Source organism: Coturnix japonica, chromosome 8, assembly GCF_001577835.2.
Source record: "Coturnix japonica isolate 7356 chromosome 8, Coturnix japonica 2.1, whole genome shotgun sequence".
Lineage (NCBI taxonomy): Eukaryota > Metazoa > Chordata > Aves > Galliformes > Phasianidae > Coturnix > Coturnix japonica.
The window spans coordinates 10,155,412-10,178,895 of NC_029523.1; the positions used below are offsets into that span (position 1 = coordinate 10,155,412).

General features: G+C 41.1%; 2 protein-coding genes across 3 annotated transcripts in view; both read left to right on the forward strand.

Annotated features, from left to right (window-relative positions):
- Positions 1 to 2,817, forward strand: part of CDC14A (cell division cycle 14A) — a 46,845-nt gene extending 44,028 nt beyond the window's left edge. For both annotated transcript variants that reach the window (XM_015870327.2, XM_015870324.2), the window contains one exon: positions 1,086 to 2,817. In XM_015870327.2, coding sequence (XP_015725813.1) covers positions 1,086 to 1,134 — 49 coding nt within the window. In that variant the 3' untranslated portion in view covers positions 1,135 to 2,817. The remainder of the gene's footprint in view (positions 1 to 1,085) is intronic.
- A 116-nt stretch (positions 2,818 to 2,933) lies between these two features.
- Positions 2,934 to 22,990, forward strand: GPR88 (G protein-coupled receptor 88). Its single transcript, XM_032446077.1, has one exon. It carries the CDS (start codon positions 5,624 to 5,626, stop codon positions 6,704 to 6,706), a length of 1,083 nt encoding a protein of 360 aa, XP_032301968.1. The 5' UTR covers positions 2,934 to 5,623; the 3' UTR covers positions 6,707 to 22,990.
- Positions 22,991 to 23,484: the final 494 nt, after the last annotated feature.

Here is a 23,484-nt window from a genome sequence, read left to right on the forward strand (position 1 = left end):
TTTTTCTCCTTCAAATCCATTTGGTACTAAAACCATACCCTTCCTTATTGGTCAGTGGTGTTCAAATCTCTGTATGCTGACATAGGGAAGACTATCCAGATAATCTCATACCTTAAAGATGAGAAATACTCATTTAAAAGACAGCCTCAGAAATATATTTAGTTTTGGTGGACAGCAGGAAAAAAACAACGCAGTGATATCAGAGCTCTAAAAGTTCATTGTGTACTTTTTCTGCTTATAGGTTTTGTTATGGATGGCAGAGAGCATTTCTACAATGACGAGTTAGTTACAGTGGAAAAACGGAGAAGACTCCTAAGGCTCTGAGTTCTCAGGACTCGTGTTGGTCTCCAGTAGCTTTCTCTAATCCTACCAAATTTATGCAGTTTTAAAATACAAGGTCAGGATGTAGAGTTGGAGGAGTTGTACTAATTTGTTTATAACCATGTCAGTAGAATCAAGAGGTCTCAGATAAGATTTTCTGATCACAACTTCCTGAGCACATTTGTATAGGAGGTAATAAAATACTTGGGATGTCCTGTGAACTAATTACTCCGTTTATAAGAAAACTTGAATAGAACCAGTAATGCAAATGAATATAGTAGGCTTGTGGTGCTGTATTTTTTTTTCCCCATGGTAATTAGCTACACAGCATGAATTTCCTCCTCACTACCTGAACCAACACCTAAAGCATGCTCAGTCTTTTCACCGTAACACTTTCATTCTTATTCAGGGTAAATGAAAGCAACTCTATTCTAATGGCTGCAATCATACATTTTTTCCAATACATTTTAAGGTATTGTCTTAAGTGTAGTGTTAAAGATTTTTAGTATTCTCTCCAAGGAACTCCATAATCTGGTTTGGAGAAGTGTAGATACAAAGGAGTTGATGGATTTTTAGTGTCCAGTTTTTTACGTCCTTGCATTTTGAGTTTTACCTAAATCAGAACGCAGAAATTCAGACTTCCTTCCAGCTGTTCTTTTCTTTTCCTCCTTCCTGTCTTTCCACTCTTATCTTGAAGTGCAAAATACATATTAATTATGAGTATTACCACAATGAGTTTTAATCAGTTTTTCTTCTCTGCGCAGTCCCTTCAGTCTGAATATGTTCAATACTAAAGCCTTGCTGCTTTGGTGAAACCTGCTGAGAAACCTGCTTGAAGTCCTTCGTGAAGCAGAATTTAAGGAAAGAAGCTATTCATTCAGTTGAGGAGTCTCCAATAAAAGTAAAATTAAAACCGTAATGCCAAGGAACAACTTCTCAACAGACAGGAATTTCTTGTTAATGACTACTGCAGATGCACTGAAGTTGTGTTATGGAAATTATTCCTCCATGTTATATATAGATACAAATTTTTAATGTTGAAATTACTTGAATATATTTCTAATTAATTTCATTATGGCATTTATTAACTTGTGTACAGTCTTAAAATGTATTAAGAGAATATTTTATGAAGCAATATATATAAGAATTGTGTAAAAATTAGAATGTTTTAATTCAGTTGTTCACTTCTTTGCTACCAAAATGTGTATTTTAAAGAATTTTTACACATTTATCAAAGATATTTTTTTAACGAACAAGAGGTTTTTCTTGTTTTATGGGTCCATTATTGCTTAAAGGCTAACGTAATTACCTCTTTCGCTGATTGGTCTTCTGATAACTTAATGGAAGTCTAACTAATGAGAAACTAGTTATTATGCTATCAACTGAAAGCACTTGAATATATAGTCTGCTTTCCACATTGCGCTGCTAATGTTTCGTTAGGAAACGCTATGAGAGAATAATGAGTTACTTTGCAACTTAGATCTTCCATTGCAAATAGAAAGTAACTTAGCTGATGATTCAATTAATTACTACTTTTTCATTTTACTTTAAAAAAAATGTTTTAACTTTTAAAAGTAGAATGTTAAATTTTGCTATGCAATGTCTACTGCAAAAATAAAGACAAAGCATTCTGACTAAATAAGAAAGTTTCAATTCGGCTGTGCTGCATACTTGCATTTTGCAAGTTTCGGTAGCAAAGCATGCTGAAGGAAATGTCTGGAAGTTTACTGAATCCTCACTTACTGATTGGATGGTCCACGAGTCTTTTGATTTGAAAACTACTGTCAGATATAGGCAGTGCAAGCTGCTGTGTCACATGACAGTTTGTCAGCAGTAAAGATATTCTTTAATACATAAACCAGTGCAGTCAGGATTGAATCTTTGAAAGAAATGGTCTTACAGTGAAGCATTAGGGATCACGAGCAAGTTTTTCAGAATTCTGCAAATGCAATCACAGCAAAAATGAAGTAAAATAAAGAAATTTAGCATCTGTGGAAAACCTTACAGGACAAACACAAAACAGATTTGTTTGCCATGAGTTTTTCCAAACTGTACAGGAACAAGAAAATGGAACTTGTTGACTTGTCTGTCTTTGTTTCTGAAGACTTGTGAATGATCTGCATTTCCCTGCAAATGAAGTTGCCACCAGGTCACAAATTGCTACAAAGTTATACTGGAAGTGTTAAGAAGCAATACTGAGAGCAGCTGTATGAGTCACTGAATAAAACTTAAAGGCAATACTGTACTTTTCCACAATTGTGTATATGTAAAGTATACACACACAAAGTAGCATCTGTGTGTGCATATATATATATACAACATACTATATATGAATTATAGATTAATGGTAAGGTAATTCTACCTCTTATGAAAAGAAAGAGTCGCTTTGTTATAAATAGTTTTCCTTAAAAAAAAAAACAAAACTTGTTTCATTTTGGAATGTAGATATATGTACATGTATACAGCTACTTGATAATAAAATGCGTGTATCAGCCAGCTTCCTTGTTTCTTGTCTTAATCAACCTTCATTGGAAAAGAAATTAGTAGGAGGAGCATCTTCTACAACTCATCTTTCCAGCTAATATTCTTGTATTTGCTTTGTTTAGTGGTCTGAAGTATTTGTGTGTCATTTCTAATTAGCGTATTTTAAAATGGATCTTAACTCAGGAAACATTTTCCTGGATGAGATTCCTTCTACAAGTGTAATATACCTTGTCTTCTTTTTCCATGTGCAATAGTTTGATTTAGCCTCACTCATAGCAGGGCCTTTGTGCAGAAGAACACAAATGGCCACATTTTCATTTAGCTTTTTCTTTTTCTGTTGGTGAAAAATTGTTCACAATTGGTTTTCTGTTAGCTTAACTCTGGTGGTGGTTTTCAGCAAATTTGTTGCATTGCATGATATTAATTATCCATGGTGCTTAATATTCCTGTCAGGTAAGCCTGCGATAGATGATGTGGATAGTGTGTGACTGTTGCACAGCAACTCTAAAGGAATGGCAAAGCCTGGAGTACAACGCATGCTTTAGAAGCTGCCCAAATTCTAATGAATGTCTATTCCATTAACACAAGAAAGGGTTCTTGTCACTACATTAAAGCAATTAAAGGATGTTAATTCGGATATGTATAGGATATACAAAAGAACAGCTAATTTAAGCCTGTCTAGTACACTGAAAGCAATCCCTCCCTTTCCTGCTTTTTTCTTTAATTCCATTGGTTTATGTATATAGACAGTACTCTGGCAATCAACAAGACCAAGATAAGCTGGGGACAGCCACTGGTTTTAGAACTCTTTACAATCTTACAGCTTTTAGGAAATACCTTGAGTTTTATTTCATATGCTCTGTTTGTTCATCCTTGAACTTCACTGCTTCCACTGTTCTTCTCATTCCAGGAGAAAAAGTACACGAGATCTTTAAAAGGAGATTTGATAAATATATAAGGATGGATTAATTAAATCTAGAGGTTTTTACTGGGCCCGTGATTCTGTGGATAATGCCTTATGGAACTGTTTCTTTCTGCTCTGTGAAGCTTTTTGGTTAGGGAGATATTTCTTGTTACCGATTTAAAGAATATTTTTCAATTACAGTACTGCAGAAAGAGGAGGATTTTAGTTTCTATAATAACTGTTCTCTACTGACAGCTAAACAATGAAAGGCCTCAAAAGGTTTGACATTTGATTAGATCTACATAAAGCGCAGCAGGCAAAAAATATGGTAATCAGGGGGCCTGATCCAGTACATTGCTCAGGTATGTCTTTAACCTTAAGCACATGAGCAATCTAGTTAATTAAAAAAGAAAAGATACACGTTTGTAATGAATCCGTATTTGGATCAACAGTCCTACCACCTACGAACAGGAATATTTCATTAAATGTAAGATATGCTGCATTGTAACAAAGTAATCCACTGACCCATGTTATAATGACCTCCTCACGTACTGTTTTGGTATTGTCACTTATCAGCATTATCAGTTTATTGATATCTAAAAATATGATATCTTGCTCAATATACAGATAAATACATTATCAGCTGAAGTAATTACTTTTGAGCCTTAGAAAAGCACCTTCTCACTTAAACTCACTGCAAAATTAATCGGCGTTCCTGTTCTGAAATGCTTTCAAGAAGAAATCTCAATTGTTTTACTCAAGTTTCTTGTTAAACCTTGCTGTGGTTAAGGACAGTTAATGTTTTGTCCCTGATTGAGCAAAGCACTGAAGAGTACCTGGGAGGATCCCAGCACTAATTCTCCATCCCAAAAGCGAGAACCTTTCATTCAGTTCTGCAGGAAGTTGCTTTTGGAATTGATTTTGGTGTGTGCCACTGTTTCAAAATCTATGCTGGTTCCGCTTTACCTGTGTTATCTAGAGACACCAACACTCACCTCCAGCAGGTTAGTGATGCAGGATGTCCCACTAGATAGACTGAGCCTTCCGTGAGGAAATACGTGATGTGGAGTTGGAGCAGCTTCCCAAAATAAAGAGCTGTCTTACCAGGGATCTATGCAGCTATAGTGTTTGAAAGAATTTGGAAGCTGTATTCCTAAAGAGCAGTTCTAAAACTGTTTACAGACAGGTAGTATGTTTTTGTTTAACAAAAATGCGATCAGAATAAAACAGCTTCAGTATCTAGCAGAGAAGCTGCTACAGTAAATGGGTTGTATTTCAGACAGAAGTGACTGACACTAGTTTGAAAGCTTGCCGAAAAATGAAAGTCGCTGTGTAAATGGGTGAGAACAAGGAAAGCGGTGCAGCAAAGGGAAGAGTCGCTCCGTAGTTGCAGTATTTCTGGAGCGTGATTGGGTTTGGGTTTCTTTTTTTTCCTTCTTGATTTAACAAGATGAAAATCTGCTGAATAATTCATGAAGAGTGGAAGGGCTGAATCTTCCAGGAATGATATACAGAGTACGTACTGTGTCACAGGAGGAACTGCAAAGCTTTGTATCAGTTGCTGCCGTTTCTGCTACTGATTGCAAGGTGCTGCCGCTTTTGGCATTTTTGCAGCTACAGAATCCTCTGCCGAGCTCAGGTCTGCCTACCGCAATCTGCACCCTATGGACCCACCTTCACTAGCTCCAGCCTCTGGGATTTCCTGCCACCTATCTGCCTTGGACATCGCTCTTCTCCGGGTCGTTACTGCTAACTGCGTTTTCTGGACTTGCAGCTCATATGACTGAAATCTGCCTCGAGTTCCCCGCCCGCACATCATCTCTCGTGTTCAGCGGGGGGCTGCCGCAGCAGGATCTGCCCTGGATGAGGATGGGATTTACAGGGAGAAGTCAGAACTGAGCTGCACTCAGCGCGATGCCCAACGCCTCTTCCTGGAGCGTGAGCTCACCCCTGCTGCTGCTCTGGGAGGACTCCTCAGGGACCCGCATCTTCCTCTCGCTGCTCTATGCGGTCCTGGCTATCTCAGGGACTCTGTCCAACGTGATGGTCATCTATTTGGTTTTCTCCTTCAAGAAGCTGCAGACCACCAGCAACGCCTTCATCGTGAACGGCTGCGCGGCCGACCTGAGCGTGTGCGCACTGTGGATGCCGCAGGAGGCCGTGCTGGGGCTGCTGCCCCCCAACTCCTCGTCGCTGCGCTCGGCCGAGTACCGCCTGCTGCGCGAGGGGCTGCTGGGCCTCGGCCTCACCGCGTCCCTGGCCTCGCACCTGCTGGTGGCCTTCAACAGGTACGTGCTCATCACCAAGCTGCCCAGCGTCTACCAGGCCCTGTACCAGCGGAAGCACACGGGCTGCATGATCGGGCTGTCCTGGGCTCTGGCGCTGCTCCTGCTCCCGCTGCTGCCCGGGCTCTGGACGCCGGGCCCTGCCCCGCAGCCTCCCCCTCGCCATTCGGACGGCGGCTCCCGCTACCCGGCGCTGCTGCTGGCGCTGGCCGTGCTGGGCCAGACGGCGCTGCTGCTGCACTGCTACCTGGGCATCGTGCGCCGGGTGCGGGGCAGCGCCAAGCGGGTCAGCGTCCTCAACTTCCACCTGCTGCACCAGCTGCCCTTCCCCGCCGCGCCGCCTCCGCCGCGCCGCGCCCAGCGCCGCCTCAGCAGCGTCTCGGTCCTGCTGCTGTGCTGCGTCTTCCTGCTGGGCACGCAGCCCCTGGTCTGGGTCAGCCTCCTCGGCTTCTTCCTGCGGCCCGCTCCTCCCGCGCTGCAGGCCGCCAGCTGGCTGCTGCTCTGCTCGCTCTCGGCGCTCAACCCGCTGCTCTACACGTGGCGCAGCGAGGAGTTCCGCCGGGCCGCGCGCTCCGTCCTGCCCCGCTCCGAGGGCTCGGCCGCCGCCCCCCGACACGCCGCCTCCAACGCGGCCGGTCCCGCCGCCGCCGCCCCGCCCTGCCCACAACTACCACGGCGCCGGAGCACGGCGGGATGCGCCGCTCCGCGCTGAGCCCGGCCCGGCACACGGCTCCAAGCCCCGCCGACAGGGGGCGCCGAGGGCACGGGCCGCGCTGGGCGGGAACTCGCGGCCGCCTCGTGCCCTCAGGATGGAGCTGCCGTCACCGCAGCGTGTCCCAGCAGCTCCTCCAGTGTGCGAGTCTCTGCTGCTCCGGGCTCCGACATGCTCCCTCAGGGCAGGGCTGCAGGTAGAAGCGAGGCCGTGCTGAGGCCGCCTGCCCTCCCTTTGCCCCCATGTCAGGACTGCAGGCAGCAGAGATAGATCTGCGGTGACGGTAACTATGGCACTGCGAGGTGCTGCCTTTGAGCTTTAACTGTTCCAATGTGAGGTAGACGCTGGGCTCTGAGATTTGCTGCAGGGTTCTGTTTTTCTATTTTATTTGATTATAGAATCTGTGTAACGCTGCTGGCATTTGAAGCAGTTATTTGAGTGAACACTGAGCACGGGGCTCATGTGTGAGAACTGCCGTGTGTCCCATCCTGTTCTCCAGCCCCGAGAGCCCTGGGAACCATTTCCTGTACCTGCTTCATCTCTGTGCTCCGTGCAGGACCCTCCTTGTCCCATCCGAGCTTTCAGGTGATGCTGCCTGTGGGAAATGTTCAAAACAGGCACCTTTTTAGTCAGCTGGTTTGGTTTTTTTGCTGTTGTTCTTTTGAAAGCTCTTTACATGAGGCCTGTTTTAACAAAGGCATCCACCTGTGGTAAGGAGGCACTCTGTGAAACCTATGGAGTGCTGCTCCCTGACCTTATCATGTGTTTGCTAACAGCTGGTGTTTCTACTCCACGCGTTGCTGTTGCGGTGGGATTTCACAGCTTCTGCTAAAAGTAACTGGACAATGCATCCCAGCTGGGCACTGAGGCTGTGCTGAGCGCTGCCCTCCGCCTCCCTGACTGTGCTGACGTTGTTATTGTGGAGCTGATCTTTGCCTTTCGCATGAGAGACTCAAGGAGGGCAGTTCTGTTCTGTGTGCTCTCTCAATCAGTCCCAGCGCTGCCTGGGGAAGGTGAAGGGCTGTGGGAACACTGCAAAGCTGTGTGCAAAAAGTTTGTTGCGTTGGGTGGGAAACATTAATACGAGTTTGGCAGCTCTTTCAAGAATGTTTGAATGCTAAGACTATAAAGAAACAGCAAACACAGTGGGTATAGCACAGAAGTGTGCGTAGCCATGTTTTACAGTGCTCAGCACTAATGTTATCTTACCTGATATGGCTTCATTTTCAACAGAAGTTGCTTCTGAAGGGAGGAAAGAATGTTATTTTATTCCCCCAACCTTAAGATGTATTAGCGTTCAATGATATGTTGGTGTATTTAAAAATCCCCATAGCAACGTTTTATTTTTCTAAAGTAAAAACTGTTGCCGTTATCACAGAAAAGATTAGCGAGGTTGGGCTTTGACAAAGGCAGGATGTCAAGTCTTAGGGAAAACTTAGGAAATATTCCTTGTCTTCCTGAAAATGCAGTCATGTCTTGTAAGCAGCTTCAGCCACTTACCAGCACCTGTAGGAATGGAATAGAAGTTTCCTAGAATCTCAGACTTAGAGTTTCTTCCCCCAGCGTGGAGGCAACGTGCCACCTGCGTGACTGCATCGGGGAGATCACAAGAGCTGGCAAGGAAATGTGACTGTAAAAGATGCACAAGATTTATCTTATCACCACATTGCATCTGTCTTGGAGAGTACTGCGTCCTTGTTGTAATCTCACATCCTAATCATGGGGACGGTGCTTTTGCTAGCTTTGTGCAGCAAATGGATAAGGAGAATTTACCGACCACGCCTATAGCAATGCTGGAAATTATTTGGTATCGCTGCCAAAATAAAGCTAAGCCAAGGGCTGCCTGGGGCTGAGAGCTGGTTCTGCTGCACCCAGTTCTTAGGCTGGGACCCATGACAGGAGGGGAATCACCATTTCCCAGCACTGCTGAAGGAACTGGAGTCCATTGGCAAAGCTCCGTATGGGACTGTCAGCAAAGAACAAGCATTAAAATACTGAATTAGCCACCACCCTCTGTTTCTGACTACATATTCTGGGATAAAAGCAATAACCTGTTTTGGAGTTCAGTGGCCAAACATTATAACAAACTTCTGGGTTTCTTCCCGTATCAAATAGCATGCAAGTTTAATCTGAAATGCTTGTGTTTTATATGGACAGTGTCTTAAATGCAAGTATGTATTAAACAATGTTATCCTGTACAAAACTTGGTTCAGCTATCCTTCTGCTATGCATTACTTCCAGAGAACAGCTGGAAATCCCTTAGGAACTCTGATGTAATTACATCTGACTGTGAGTCTTTGACTGTTTTGTTACACTCAGGTGACCCAAATAGTATCACACAGGAAAGAGTTTTGATTTAAAGTCATCAAAAAAGAGTAATTATCTCAAATCAAGATCTCGGTTTCTCTGAGGAATTACCACTCAGAAAAGCCCTGTCTGCCTCCTTCTACAGCCATACTCTGTATTTCAGCATTATAAATACAGTAACAATGGAAGCTCAGCTTCCATCTCATCTTCCCTTGGTTCCGTGTTGCTGCTCCTTGAATGAGACAATTGATCCGACTCTCAGTTTTTAGTATTTCTGCTGGATTTTTTTCAGCTAATTCAAGGGTGTCCATTGCTACTGTAATGGTAACTTTCTTCAGTATGAATTTCTGTCATATTCATCCAGCTCATGTGCAGTTGCCAGGCGTACATCGCCATCGCCAGCTGTCCTTTAAATCTGTAGTACGAGGCATGTTTGTACTTCTCAAAGTTTTCCTTGAGAATTGTTCAACCAACTGATCTTTCAAAAGATGTAAAGGAAGACGGTGGGGAAACCTATTGGCAATTGAATTGAAGTTCTGCTTAGCTCTGACATTGTGCCAAGCAAGGTGAATGTGGCCCAAAGCTTCCCATGACTGCTCAGATCCACAAATACCAGGCAGCGGATGTAATTTTGTCCAAATGGTGAATTTATTGTACAGCAGTGCGGATCTCTGGCTTATTTTGTGTGCGGTTGGTGCCTATTCCTTTGCTATTTTCTCAGGGCTTCTGGAAGCGAGAGCAGCTCACAGTCAGTAGCACCTGCCTGGGTTGTGGCCAGTTGTATTGGTCTGATTGGAAGCAGTCATTGAGTTTTGTGGCCTTTGTAAATTTACCTGTAATATGGCCAGATGTTTTGTGGTTTGCCTGTGCAGAAACACAGCCTCACTCTGCAACCAGCTCTTAGGGGGTCAAATTGTGATGCCTCAGAACAATAAATACCCTATGGCAGAAATACAGCCCATTGTGAAATAGCTTGCAGAGGCTGTTGGTGAAGTTACTACACTTAAGATAGTATAATATAATATATATATATTAATATATGATGATCTATAACCGAATGCTTTGTTCAGTAATGTGAGCCTCCTCCAGAGCTGGGTGCTTGCTGCTGTAAACAAAGGTGCAATAAAAATGCACAAGCAGCAAAGTAAGGCTGGCACAAGTGGGTGAGAAGCACAGAGAGCAGAGCAGGGTCAGTGACAGCGTGACCCCGAGATCAGCACAGAGGTACTGAAAGCTGAAAGAGGCTTATGGTGAAATAAACCCTCTCAGACTGTTTGGCTCCTTTGGGTGTGGAAACAGGATTCAACACTTTCTTAATAAGTGAGATGCACAGCTGCATTCTCAACGTTTGCTTTTAGAAAAGTATCCCATGCAGCAGCAAATCTTCATTGATTTCTGGAATCAAGAAAGACTAACGGTGTGATTTAGACCAGCATTCTTATGGACCAGCCTTCTTACACTTAGCGTCGTTGCTGGACATCCAGGCAGGAGTCAGATCTCAGCCTGCCCCGCGTTCCCTCAGCCATCAGCTCACTGCAAACCTCCTTTCCTGACTACCAGATTGATGCTATTTTTAAAAAAAAACCCACATACAGATTATTTTCAAATGAAGACATTTAAGTGTAGCATTTCATTAAAGAAAAGGTGACAACATATACTTTAGCTTTCTATTTCATCTTAAATCACATAACTAGATTATTGCAGTATTCTTTAAACTCAGAAGTCCCTCTTCCAAATGGCAGCGAAAATAGCTTTTCTCGTGACATCTAAGAAAGCTGCCTTTTTTGCTCCTTTGTGTCAATCCTTCCCATGCACTGTCATCGTTTTACCAGGGTAATAGTCCCTTTTCTTTCTTTCTTTCCTTCTTTCTTTTTCTCCTTTCTTCAGGATTTTTTTTTCCTGTAGGTTCCTTCACAAAGGGAAAAGTTCTCAGTCCTGCTGGGCAGGGAATGGCGACTCCTTGAGCAGCGTGAATTGCTTGGGGAGACAAGTGTAACCTAAACATAAGGAATGGAGGGACAGGCTTAAGTTTCTACCAAAGTGAGTAGCAGGTGAAGGGGTTTTTTTCATGCTTTCCATAGTGCACAAACACCGTCTATACTACAGGCACATTCGTCTTTGTTTAAAGCTGGAAAACAACAACAACAACAACAACAACGAAAGAGTTAGAATAGTTTGAAGGCTGGAGAAAAACACTTCATAGTTGGTGTTCATTATGGCTGACTTTTCTGAAGATACCTTGTTACAGAATGCACTCTTCTGTGCAAATATTCAAACCAACCTGTTACCACACGCAGTAATCTAATGGGCTCTTTAGGCCTGGAAAACATGTAATTAAAGGTAGACGACTCTGCTCTGTGAGTGTGGACCACCTTGTTTGATTACTGGCTATGAGGTTGGTATGGGAAGGCTTCCAGTGCAGTCTTTGCCTGGTGCCTGAGTTCAGGTTATTCCTGAAACTACAGAACTGGAAACAGAATACTGCTGAACCAAGCCCACTTGTGTCTGCGTTCTGACCCAAGGCTTTGGGTTTCTGAAGTCACTCAGCCTTACTTTTGGGATATGTTCTGAGGGAGAGTGTGCTGCCTGTGGGGGCTCAGCCCAAGGAGGGAGCTGTGTGCAGAATCACGTGTTGAGCTCTGGGAGCAGGGACTGAAACAGGGAATAGCAAAGATGTGCCTCTGCCAAATGGTGTAGTATTCATATAAGACTAAAGGTGCCTTGTGTTTGGGAGCAGCCTGACCAAGTGATTCAGCTGCTGAGGGGGAGGATTGTCCAAGCCGCTCTATAGGTGGCTGTTCCATTTGTCATTTTGGATGCCAGTTTTCTGAATTGACACCTTAGTACTGTTTGATGGTGATGCTGTTGTTGGGAAAAATATTAGTAGTTGTGACTAATTTCAGTGCAAAATGGGCTTCTCAGTAAAGTCGGGGTGAAATTCGATGTTTGCAACAAGACCTGACCTCACTGTTCCATTCCTTTTCTTCCTGAGGGCTCAGAGAGAGTAGATAGAAGAAAGTGGAGTTGTAGTCCTGGGGAGAGACACAGGCAGGGCAGCTGCTATCCTTGGGATGCCTTCCTTTTTATTTATAGCTTTGTGAAGCTGACATCTCAGATGGAAAATTCTTAATAGCTACCTTCAGGCTGTCTGGAGTCTTCACTTGTCCTGTGATGTTCTCAGCAGAGAATAAAGAATGCAAAAATGCATCAGGCAGAAGCTTTAGCCATTCTGACTGTTGTGAAGCTGATGATACGATGAAGGCACGATGCCAGCCTGAAATACCAGCGCTCGACAAAGTGAGCATTAGCAACAGAAGAAAGCTATTTTTAAATAAGAGTTTGGAGAGGGAAATCTGGTGAAGCTGGCAGTGGCCAGTTCTGAACAGTGTTACACAGATTTCCTTCCTGTTGGTTCCACAGAGGTGTCACAGTTTGATGTCCTTTTTCTTGTCTTTTGCCCTCTGTCTGTGCCTCACCTCAGGCAGAGGTGGAGCAGCCTCCTTCTCATCCTTAAGCTTCTGACACTGCCTTTTTGATCAGTTTATATGTGCTGTTTGCCTGATTCTTTATAAACTTAATATTTTTCATACTTAAACCTAGTGAAGTGGCTGTAACTGTCTTGTAGCTGTGGAGACAGGTGCAGCAAGGTTTAAATGGGGTCATATCCAGAAGTATTGTTAAGATATTTCGTATTTACCACAGGAGTTTTCCATAATCATTTCTCATTCAATTAATCCTTTGTAAAGGTAGTGGTAAAATCTTGCAGGGTTTGAAATGCGCTGCCATGTTAGCTCCTCTAGTGAGCACAGTTATGCCTCTTGCATTTAAACAAACATCTTCCTTTTCTCTAGGTTGGTTTTTCTTGTTTGTTACATTATTAAAACTGATGAAATCAGGGAATTCATGGACTGCAACCTGGGGAAACAAAAAGCACAAGTCTCACTACTGCTCTCATTTGACATCAAGGCAAAGGCACTTACTGCGACAGTCAGCTCTTTTGTATGGTATTAAAGCAAGGTAGTAGAACTACCTGCAATGTTGATGAAAAGAGATAAACAGGAACACAAAACTAATTCATGTGTACAATGAGTAAATGGAAGCGCTCTGGATTCTGCAGTAAATGTCTCTCTTGGCTCTTTGCTGTTTGCTGTAACTGTCGTGTACATACTAACAGGATTAGGCAATTCACATTCAATATAAGAAATGATGGATCTGAGCTGAATTAAAGGCATGAATTAATTTTCTTTTATCTCATGCATCGTTAAATGTTGCTATTGTACTGCCTAATGCTTATCTGTGTTGTACCACGGTCATTACAGTAAGATGATCATTACAGTCCCTTCTGTCATATAGTCACACTACGCTTATAAATGTATCCTTGAGATGGTAGTATCGCATGCTTGGCCTTGGCCCAAATACAAATGTGTTTTGAGGTTTTTGAGGGAGAAATAATCTATTTCCGAGTTACTAACATTCAAGGTAAATTTCACGCTGATATGTTTATACTGGAAGAAAAAAAAAGCCATTTGAACGACATCTTTGCTTCATTTGAGAAAAACAAAACTTGAAAAACTTCTCATCCCTTGCTAGAGAGCTCCTTGTCTGTGTTATGGAATTTGAGAATATAAAAGGCTGCAGTTGCTACTCTGAGATCAACAAAATCACTTAAAGCTTGTTTGGCAGCACATGTCAGATAAGCCCGAACCTTTTGTGATCTGACCTGATGCAGAATGCCCCAACATTCAGCCTGCTTATCTAAGGCTTCTCTTGTGAGAGGGGCTGGCAGCCCCTGGGTGTAAGAGACACTGAATGAGCTGCTGGCCACAGGCAGAGCTCAGGGAATGAATTTTTGTCATTGTCTGATTTATTCTTCAGATTTTCTTACCGTCATCGATCTATTTTATTTTAGATTTGTGAGACAACCGTTCATTTAATTCTAAAGTGAACTGTCTTCTCTCATATTTATACAAATATCTCAAACAATTCTCTTCCTAAGCATGAAATGGGTTCACAGGAGCCGTGTGGAGGAATCTTTGTGAATGCCGCTCTGAGTGCAAAAGCAAAATGAAACAGTCCATTAAAAAAAGCAGCAGTTCAAAATAAAAACACACTGCATGTGATTCGAAGGATCTTGTAACCATTTTCTATCATCAGACACTATAAATATTATGCTAAGATACTGAGTAAAATAGCTGATAATGTGTTAATTGTATCTGTAACTTGAAAATAATTATCACCACAATCGGGATAGAATGGCATGTACAGTTTTTAGTGTGTTAATGAGATATCCATAGAAATACTGAAGTATTTTTTTTCTTCCTATTCTCATTCCTCGCACAGTACTGTATTGAAATCCAACTTTTCACTGCTTTTAAAACAATGTTGATCCATTGTTTCGGTGCACTTTTGGTACTATTTCTACATCAGTGTTTGATTTTGAGCATGAATGTATGAAGCTGTTGATGTGGCAGCCATTCCTGGGGTGACATAGATCCCTGTTGTGCAAATATATTTTTCACAAACTATTGCCAAGAGTTTTGATTGTAACTTTCAGTGGTGCAATATTGTTTGTATGTGTTCAGGATGGTGCCTGCTGCTGGTGGATGCTGTCAGCAGTGAGGGCTGCTCGCTGTGTACCTTGGGAACCATTCGGCTGTTTGCTTGTGGCCCAGTGTGGTACTGTGGGCAGCCAGCACAAAAGAGAGAAACTTCCTGTTTGTTCTGCATACAAGCAGAAAGCTGCATCCCTTTACAGCTGCTGCATCCCTTTAAAATGTGCTAATTTATGCCTTTTTGACATGCTGAGTAACACATTTATTCTCATATCTTCAGAGGCACATATACTGTATGAAAGAGTACGTAGGGCAGTGGAATTTCAATTAGTCTGCTTGTTATATAGGGCTTAAGGCCTAGATTGTTACTAATTGTTTAGTAAGTTTGGTTGATTTCATGGCGGTTTTTAAGTGCCCATTCTCTGAAGTGAGAACTGGAAGACTTGGCTGTGTTTCTGCTTACCATTGCTGGATGCTGGAGCAGTTCATATAATGATGCTAATGTTGATGAGTGGAACTGTGCCTATGAGCAGGAAATATCCCTCCCAGCAGTGAAGAACACATCAGTGAACTGGGAAGAAAGATCAGGAGTTCTAGGCTGGCTCTCATGTATTCCCAGCTCATCAGACCTGCCAAGGAAACAAGCCAGACCCAGAGGAGCCTTATTTGCTGTTCTACTTTCTTATGAGCTTGTGCCTTTGCAAAGGAGGCTGGACTGATTGCTGTGTGCTGTGTATCGTTATAGTGTGTATGGTTATAGAATCAATGTTAGGTCCTGCACATCTTGCAAAGGCAAAAGAAACCCAGACAGCACTGAGTGTGTCTCAGATTCTAGGTGAATACACAGAAATCCATTACCCCAATAGGGTTCCTATTTCACACAGCTTGTAACAAGGAGTTATGGTAGATTATTTCATGCCTGCTTTGCAATTCTTGTTAAAAAACCTTTGTTACTAATGGAAGAGGTACAAATTTCCCCCCTCCCCTTTTGAACAGAGAGAGTTTATCTATTTGTTCCTTTCTTGGCACACCAGGGGATCTTCCAAATCTTTTCAAACATTGTTCCTTTGAGAACAGAGATCCCTCCTTAAGAGACAACTGCCTTCAGGGATGTGAAAGGATTTAATTATGTTGCCCTTGATGTCCTGTGAAGTTTGTATTAGTGCTGGTATGGGGCCAAAGCTTCAGCAAAGGCCTGGGTAGGGTAGTTTGCCTAAGCATTGTTTTGGATTTTGATTTTCTGCTTAGGAGGAAAGGAGTAAGGTCTATTCCAAAGGAAAACATACTTTGCCTCCCATTTAAGAATGGATTATCAGAGTAGCTTCTTGAGAAGCTCAGTGAGTTACTTTCCCCCTTTCTTCAGCCGTACACCTAGATAAATAAACAAGGCTGTCTTGAAAGCTACAATGGCTCCCTGGGGCGTCAAATGATTGTGCTCAGCATAGTTACTGAGGTCGGAAAAAGAGAAGCTAGATGGCGCTACGGCCCTGAGATCGTGTGCTGCTGGGTGGGAGCAACGTGAACCTGTGCAGATCTTCTGGTCTAAAAACCGGGTATAATCAAATACAGGGTCAGAGTTGTGAAATAGAAGAACAGGGTTTCCACTGAGACAACTGTTTAGCTTTTGGTTTTTAACACAGGCAACAAGTTGAACTGTTTAGGAAACAGACTTAAATTTAAGCATGTGGACATGAAAGAGAAGACTATGGATGTAAAATGGCATTAAGATTACCTACACAGGTAAAACTGTGAGAAATACATTGTGCACCATTCTCATGACATTACTTATGTGTATTTATTTTAAGTAAATACTTCTGCTCAGAGATGCCAGTAAATACAAACTGAGATGAACTATATACTTTATCTGTGCAGATAAAGGAAAGAGACACCTGATATGCACGGGGAAATTGGAGGGGAAATAATTAAGTCCTGATCCACTTAGAAAACTTTTCTTTGAATTCTTGAGGATGGAGATAGAGGGACCTCCATTGCTAAATATAAATGCTGTACAAGTAAATGTCTGCAGTAGTTACTGCAAGACAATCAATAATTTCTCTTTAGATACATGTTTTCACTTTCATGTGTTGATTTTCTTAATCTCTATTTTAGAACAATTTTAAAAATGAAGTTGCAGTTGTTTTTAGTTAGCAAATGCACACCATTCCTCCATTTGTATTTTTATTAGACATGTATATATTAATAAATTTTTAATTAAAATTGTAAGGCCAAGTAGAGCTTTTAGTTTACCTCTGATTAGTATTTACAGATGGGCAGTAAGAATGCCAAAGTTATTACAAAAGCAAAACACTTAAAAATGTCCCTAAGGTCTGGAAATCTGAGGAGGTCTTATTTAATACTGAGCTTAGAGAGAGTCTCAGCGGTTGAAAATAAATAACATCCAGGCAGACAGAGAACTGGGAATTTGTAGTGAAAGCAGCCTCGAGGCTTTGGCAACAGTATTTTGATCATCTGTGAGGGGGCCAGCAGTGAGACATTGCTGTGTTTGAGCTGAGTTCTGCTATAGGAAAAGGTTGTGGGTTTTGTTGTTCTTGTTGTTTTGGTTTTGTGGAGGTTTTTGGTTTGTTTGTTTGCTTGTTCTTTGTTTAGTTTTTGATTTTTTTAAGGAGTTCAGTAGTCAATTTGTAGAGGTAAGGTACTGTTAGACAAACATGCACCCGTAACAAAACATGCAATAAATGACTGATGCTGTGTTTTATCATGGCAGAATGGTACTTCAGTGATAGTAAAAGCTATGGAAAGCTATGTTAACAGAGTTGGAAGTGCCAGAAATGCTTTGAAGTCAGTGGTAGGGAGGCACTTGAGGAACTTCAAGGGAACCTATAAAAAGGACTAGCAAGATGAAGTGGAAGGCTTAATAGAATGACAGAATTTTAGTCCTTACACAATTGCGAGATTTTGTTCAAATAATAGCAAAGGCAAACAGCTTGAAGAGCAATGGTTCTGGGGAATAAGACTGAAGAGAACAAAATGGGGTTGGAAGGAACAAAAGAATAAATCACCTTATTTTGGGTGAAACTGAGGTGGTGGATGAGCTGAGAAGGTGGTTGTAACTGAGAAGAATGATGGGAGGACACAGGAAGGAATTTCATCAGAGATGCTCCAGGGGAGGCTGAACAGGAGAGAATCATCTGTAAACAGAAGGTGTAGGATAGGAAATGGGTTAGTTTGTAGAAAGTTTGCAGAAAACTACATCAATATTATTGGGCTGTGAGTTTGGTAGTTTGATGAACTAGGCTGTTAGAGCAAATGTCTTCTTGAATAGCTTTCCCTTGGGTTAGCAGGGAGCAAAAATCAATTGCTTTGAGTATGGCACTTCGCTTACAAAAATAAATAATAATAATGAAATAAATTCTAGAAGAACCGTTTGTGAGATCTTCCTCCCATTTCAAAATCTAGTGCATTTATCAGCCCCTATTCTGTTGTGTGTATGATGGTTCAGTTTGTTTTAGCCTCTGAGTGTACTAGAAGATCATATTTGAAGTTTTAGGAGGAAAACTGATGCCTTCTGAAATGGCTGACTGCAGGGATTTGGGAAGGAAATTCTGAATAGATTATACAGATAACAATATCTTTTCCTTCTGCCAACAACATGTGAAAACACCAGTTCCTGTCAGTGCCTTTTTGAAACCCCACAGACTTTCTGCTTTGCCCAGTGTTTGCATTGAATTGAACTGCCATCAATTGCATGGGCAGATGAGTGTCCTCCAATGAGTGGTATCATTCCTCCAGTGTTCATTGACACATGGCAAATTGTGAGTCTTGTTAATTAAATACTGCTACTTTGTTAAAGGCTATTATAGATTATTATTATTATTATTATTGTTTTTTAATCCTATGGGAATCGCACAGCTTTTTCCTTCATAGAGACTGTGCAGTGCCTTTAGAGAACTGACTTCAGGTTCCAGCCTTCAGAAGCACAAAGGAATGCAGTAGTGCTTGTACATAAATAGCTGTAAGTTTGACGCTGTGCTGACTCAGCAACAAGAAGGACCATCTGCAGGGTACAGTCTGACCTAACAATGCTTCTGTTCTTTTCTTTTTCTGTCATTCAATTGCTTTCCTCTAAGAACTCAAGGAAACTCAGAGCTTCTTCCTTTTCTTTTTTTTTTTTTTTCCTTTTTCTGTTGTATCAAATTGTTTTAAAGTAGTGCTGACATTGGCTGAACCTTCTGCAGGCTCAGTCTCTAATGGATCAACTGAATGGAAGTCCAGAAGTTCTTTAATGCCTACTGTAAGTCAAGGGTCATGTTGTATATGGAGCAAAATGCATGTATGGTGACAGGAAGCAGACTTTTCCCTATGTTTTAAATAAACAATAGAGGTCCAATGTCTAGTTATTGGTGATAGGAAAGTCCCCTTATTCTGATTTCTGTTTCCTGTAACACTGTATATGGCACATCTCCTTCATGTTTGTTGGTATTATTTATATTTAATAAACGTGTCATGCAGCAAATTCTTAAAAATAACTGTCAACTTTGTATTTGTTTTCGAGAAATAGCTGATGCTGAACAAAGTGCTAATTTTGGATTGTGGCAACTACCCCGAAATGTCCACTCAGCAAGAAATCCCACATTTTGTGTTTTGTTTTGTGTTTTAATTTAGTGTTATAGGTGAACAGAATGAAACAAGAGCTGATAAATTCAATGCGTTTCCAATCTGTGAGAATGCTAAAAAAAAACGTTCTAAAAATTGCTGTGCTTTTAAATTGTTTACTTTGCATTGAAAGCTTCTCATTTTAGCTCACTATCCTGGCCCAAATTTATCTACAAGATGGTTTGTCAAAGCAGCATATTGTAAGGGGAAACAGCACCATATTTATAAAATACAAGAAGTAGTAGGATGGTTAAATTGTGAATGCTGCCTATTTGGAGGAAATCCAAACAGGGCCTGCGAAACAGAAGTATGGCTTTGTGAATCTTCTTGCATAGAGAGTATGTGAAAATGCTGACATTTCACGAGGGTGTTAATTGCTCTGAATTTATGAGCAATTATTAATTGTTATGAAAATACTGTGTATTAATACTGATTAATACTAGGAATGTATTGTAAATGTGTAACATTGTAATAGATAGGGTGTTGAACAGGCTCCTTAGTTGGAGTAGCATTCTTCTCCTTACTGATTCCAAGCACTGGTTATTGTAAATGCAGCTATATTGCAGCAGCAACTTTTAAACAACACTTTTCTGCTTAAAAACCTTTTCTGTTAATTTTTTTGTTTAACATTCCTGGAAGATGCCAAATTGTGTTACATTGTATTTTTATTTATTTTCTTTCAATACTTTGAATGTTTGATACATTTTTATTTCCTTTGAAAATTAGAAGAGGTTCCCGATGGTACTTGCTATTTCCATGGATGTTTTAATACAGTTGCAGTCATTCAGCTATGCCGTGTCTTCCAGACTACTTCTGGAGGGAGCCAGGCCACAGAGCAGAGTTAAGAGCTGAAGGTGAAAAACTATTTTTCTGCTTGCCTTGGTTTTGGATGCAATCTTCAAGTCTACTTACTACTATTGTAGATAAAAAGACACCTTGTGGAAAATCACGTCTTTCTTTTCATCTTCCATTGAAACTTAATTTTGCTGGCTGTAATAATAGCTTATATGTAAGTGTTTCCAGTCTGTCTGTCCAAGTATGTCTTTTCTTCACAGCTCTGAAATCAGCCACAGCTTCCTCAACCACCTGGAAGGCAACTTCCTATGAGCAGCAGCCTCTCTTCCAGAGCAGAGAAGAGCAAAATTCCCACTTCTTACACACTTGTGCTTCACACTTTTCTGTTTCTTCCTTGAGTCTAAGCTCCAGCCATTTCACGCTCTAAACTACAGTATTTCTTTTATGAGCCGGAGCATCTACAAACAGCTTTACTCCAATAAAGGTGAGACCTAAGGAAAAAAGAAGAGAATGTTCAGTCATCAGTAGAACAAGCTGGAGAATGAGCCTCGCCTCCACCTGTCTGCTCTGCTGTTTGCAAGCGTTTGGGTGAGGCAGGTGATAGTCTGGCATTTTCTTTCAGTCTTACTATAGTCTTGATAAATGAAAGAATAATTCTAACACTAAGTATGGAAGGGATGATCATCTCAAAGAGACTGGGTTTTTTACTGGGTAAGAATAGATAAAAGCAGTAGATTTTTGGAATAACACAGGCCGCTGTTTATCTCCACAAAATATCAGAAATGCATTTCTCCATATTTCTAAATGTTCCACTTCCTCCATGACTCTGATGTTAGTTCTATATAAATAAATTTAGAGTGCAATAATGGAGTGGAAAAGTGGAGATTTTCCTTTCTTCACTTTTACAGGGGTGTTTCCAGTTTCAAACCTCATTAAATACTTGTTCATATGTTCAAAAAAAGTGTTCAGAACTATTAAGATGTGATTGCTTTAGCAAAAGCTAGCTAATATTTTTTAAAGAAAGCCTGTAAGTTGCTGTGAGCCTGTGATTTCATTGTTTAATGCTCCAATATCAAGTTTTCATGCTCAATATCTTAGATTTTTTTCCCCAGTTCTCTGCCTCAGTTGGTAGGGCATTTCCAACAAGATCACTGAGAAAAAGAATAGTAGGAAATCTTAATCAATTTAATTAGGCTATTTTTGTGCTAATGAACTATCTGGAATGACAGGAGGAACTCAGCAGGAAGAGAACAATAGCATGTTTATGCAATACTGGTGAGTAATTTAAGACTAAATTTGGGAAGGATTTGGAAGCGAGCAGTTTGAGAATTCAGTATTGGAAGTTATAATAAATGTAAAAAGGTTAAGCACCCTCCAATACTATGCCACAAAATATAGTTAATTTACTATCTGTAGCTATTGGAAGGCTTCCAGATTTCAGTCAATAGCAGCTGGACCTTTAATGGCTTATGGAAAAGTAGACAGCTGAGTGATTTTGCTAACACTTCAACTATAAGTGAGGAAAATTTTACAGAGGAGAAAGAGATTTTCATCAAGGTGAGTACGAACTTAGCTGCAATTCAAACTTTTGGAAGCTCACTTCTGGAAAGGCGTACTGGAAAAGAAAGAAGGGATTTGTTTGTGTTATCTTGAGAGGACTGGGAGAAGACACAAAATCAGTTATGGTAACAGAAACTGTGAGAACCATTTATGTAAAAAATGATTATTAAATTAAAAAACAAGTTTGGCAGAATTTAGAGAAAATAAATGTGCAAAGGGTATGTGCTGAAACACTAGTATAAAGAGTTGCAGATAGCTTTGTAATTAAGGAGGAAAGTAGTCAAACTGAAATGCTGAAAATGAAGTGAAGAATTAAATAACAGCAAGAAGTTTTAAGTAACTGTTAACTTACTGATGAATGAAAGGAAATTTAATGATGAGAGCCCAGGTACCTATAGAGACTCTTCTGCATTAAAAGTTTGAAAGTTCCATATACCTGAAGTGAGTGTAAATGTTAGCTTTTAAAAATGTTATATCAAAAGAGAATAGCCAAGGTTTGGTATTACACAGACTTGTTAAGGATAGAATGACAGAGCAGCAGATTATCATTTTAGGTTGTTGCTGTTCGCTTTGACAAAAGTGCATTTGCTGGGAACCAGAGGCTGCTAAGCTGTGTGATAAGTCAAGAAGGAAGTGGTAGTGAAGAAGGAAATACTTTTAAGTTCCTTTGGGCTTGAGAACAGTTTTGTATATATGGAGAAGTATATGCATGTGAGAAGTAGATCTTCCAAGTACCTTCCAAACAGGGCTTCCCCAATTTTAAACTTGCCAGAACAGATTGGGGCATTTGCCACTGCACTGCTGAAAAACTACTTTGCAGAGGGACACCCCTCTTCCAAAGGGTATATTTCACTTCATAGCTATCTTTTTGTAAAATTGCTGGTTTGTTTTAAATAAAAACAGGTTAAAATTTGCTGACGTGTTTTCAAGAACATCTGTAATTAGTAAGAACTACTACTTATTTTTAGTTGTGGGATATTAGAAATATCTTTTAAAATCTAATATAAGCAAGCTCCAGAAGTTGTGTTTTCAGCTGTACTTGTAAAATGCCTATATATGCAGGCATTTGTGTGCATTCAGAAAGATAATGACCCAAAGCTAGAAAATAGATCTAAAACTTTCAGAAAGTGTGAAATGTGATGTTGAGAACTTTCAGATTTTATTCAGAAGCTGTTTCTGTAATTATTAAGGAAAACGGTAGTACTGAAAACATACAATGCAGTAGATTAATTAAGATGCTTTAAAAATAGTGTTAATTGGTAGTTACTTACAGCCAAAAAGCTTCCATAGGGAAAAATACAGTAATTTCCACCAACCTGCTTTAATTATTGTACTCTAAAGACAGTAAAAAGGGACACATTATGATTTATACGTTTGGATCAAATTTAATTAATTTATTTATCTTTAGATATCACTGGTAGGTGGGGATGTGTGGCCTGGGAAGAATATAGGGATGCTGTCCAGATATGCAGGGATGGAGTCAGGAAAGCCAAGGTGCAGATGGAATTGAACTTGAGCAAAATCCCTCGCAGTATAAGAGAGGAGCAAGTCCAGGACCTCTTTACAAGTCTAAAGGGCCAGATGACACACATCCTTGTGTTCTGAAGGAACTGGCTGATCTGGTTGCCAAGCCACTCTCCATCATATCTGAAAAATCATGGAAGTCAGGTGAAGTCCCCTGTGGATGGAAAAAGGGAAACATCATTCCCGTATTAAAGAAAGGGATAAAGTAAGACCCGGAGAACTACAGGCTGGTGAGCTTCACATCTCTGCCTTGGAAGATCGTGGAGTACACTCTGGGTTGTATCAAAAGAGGGGTAGCCAGCAGGGAGTGGGAGGTGATTGCTCCCTCTGCTTTGCCTTTGTAAGGACCCATTTGGAGTCCAAGCTGGGTACAGGAAGGATGCAGAGCTATTGGAGCAGGTCCAGAGAAGGGCCACAGAGATAATC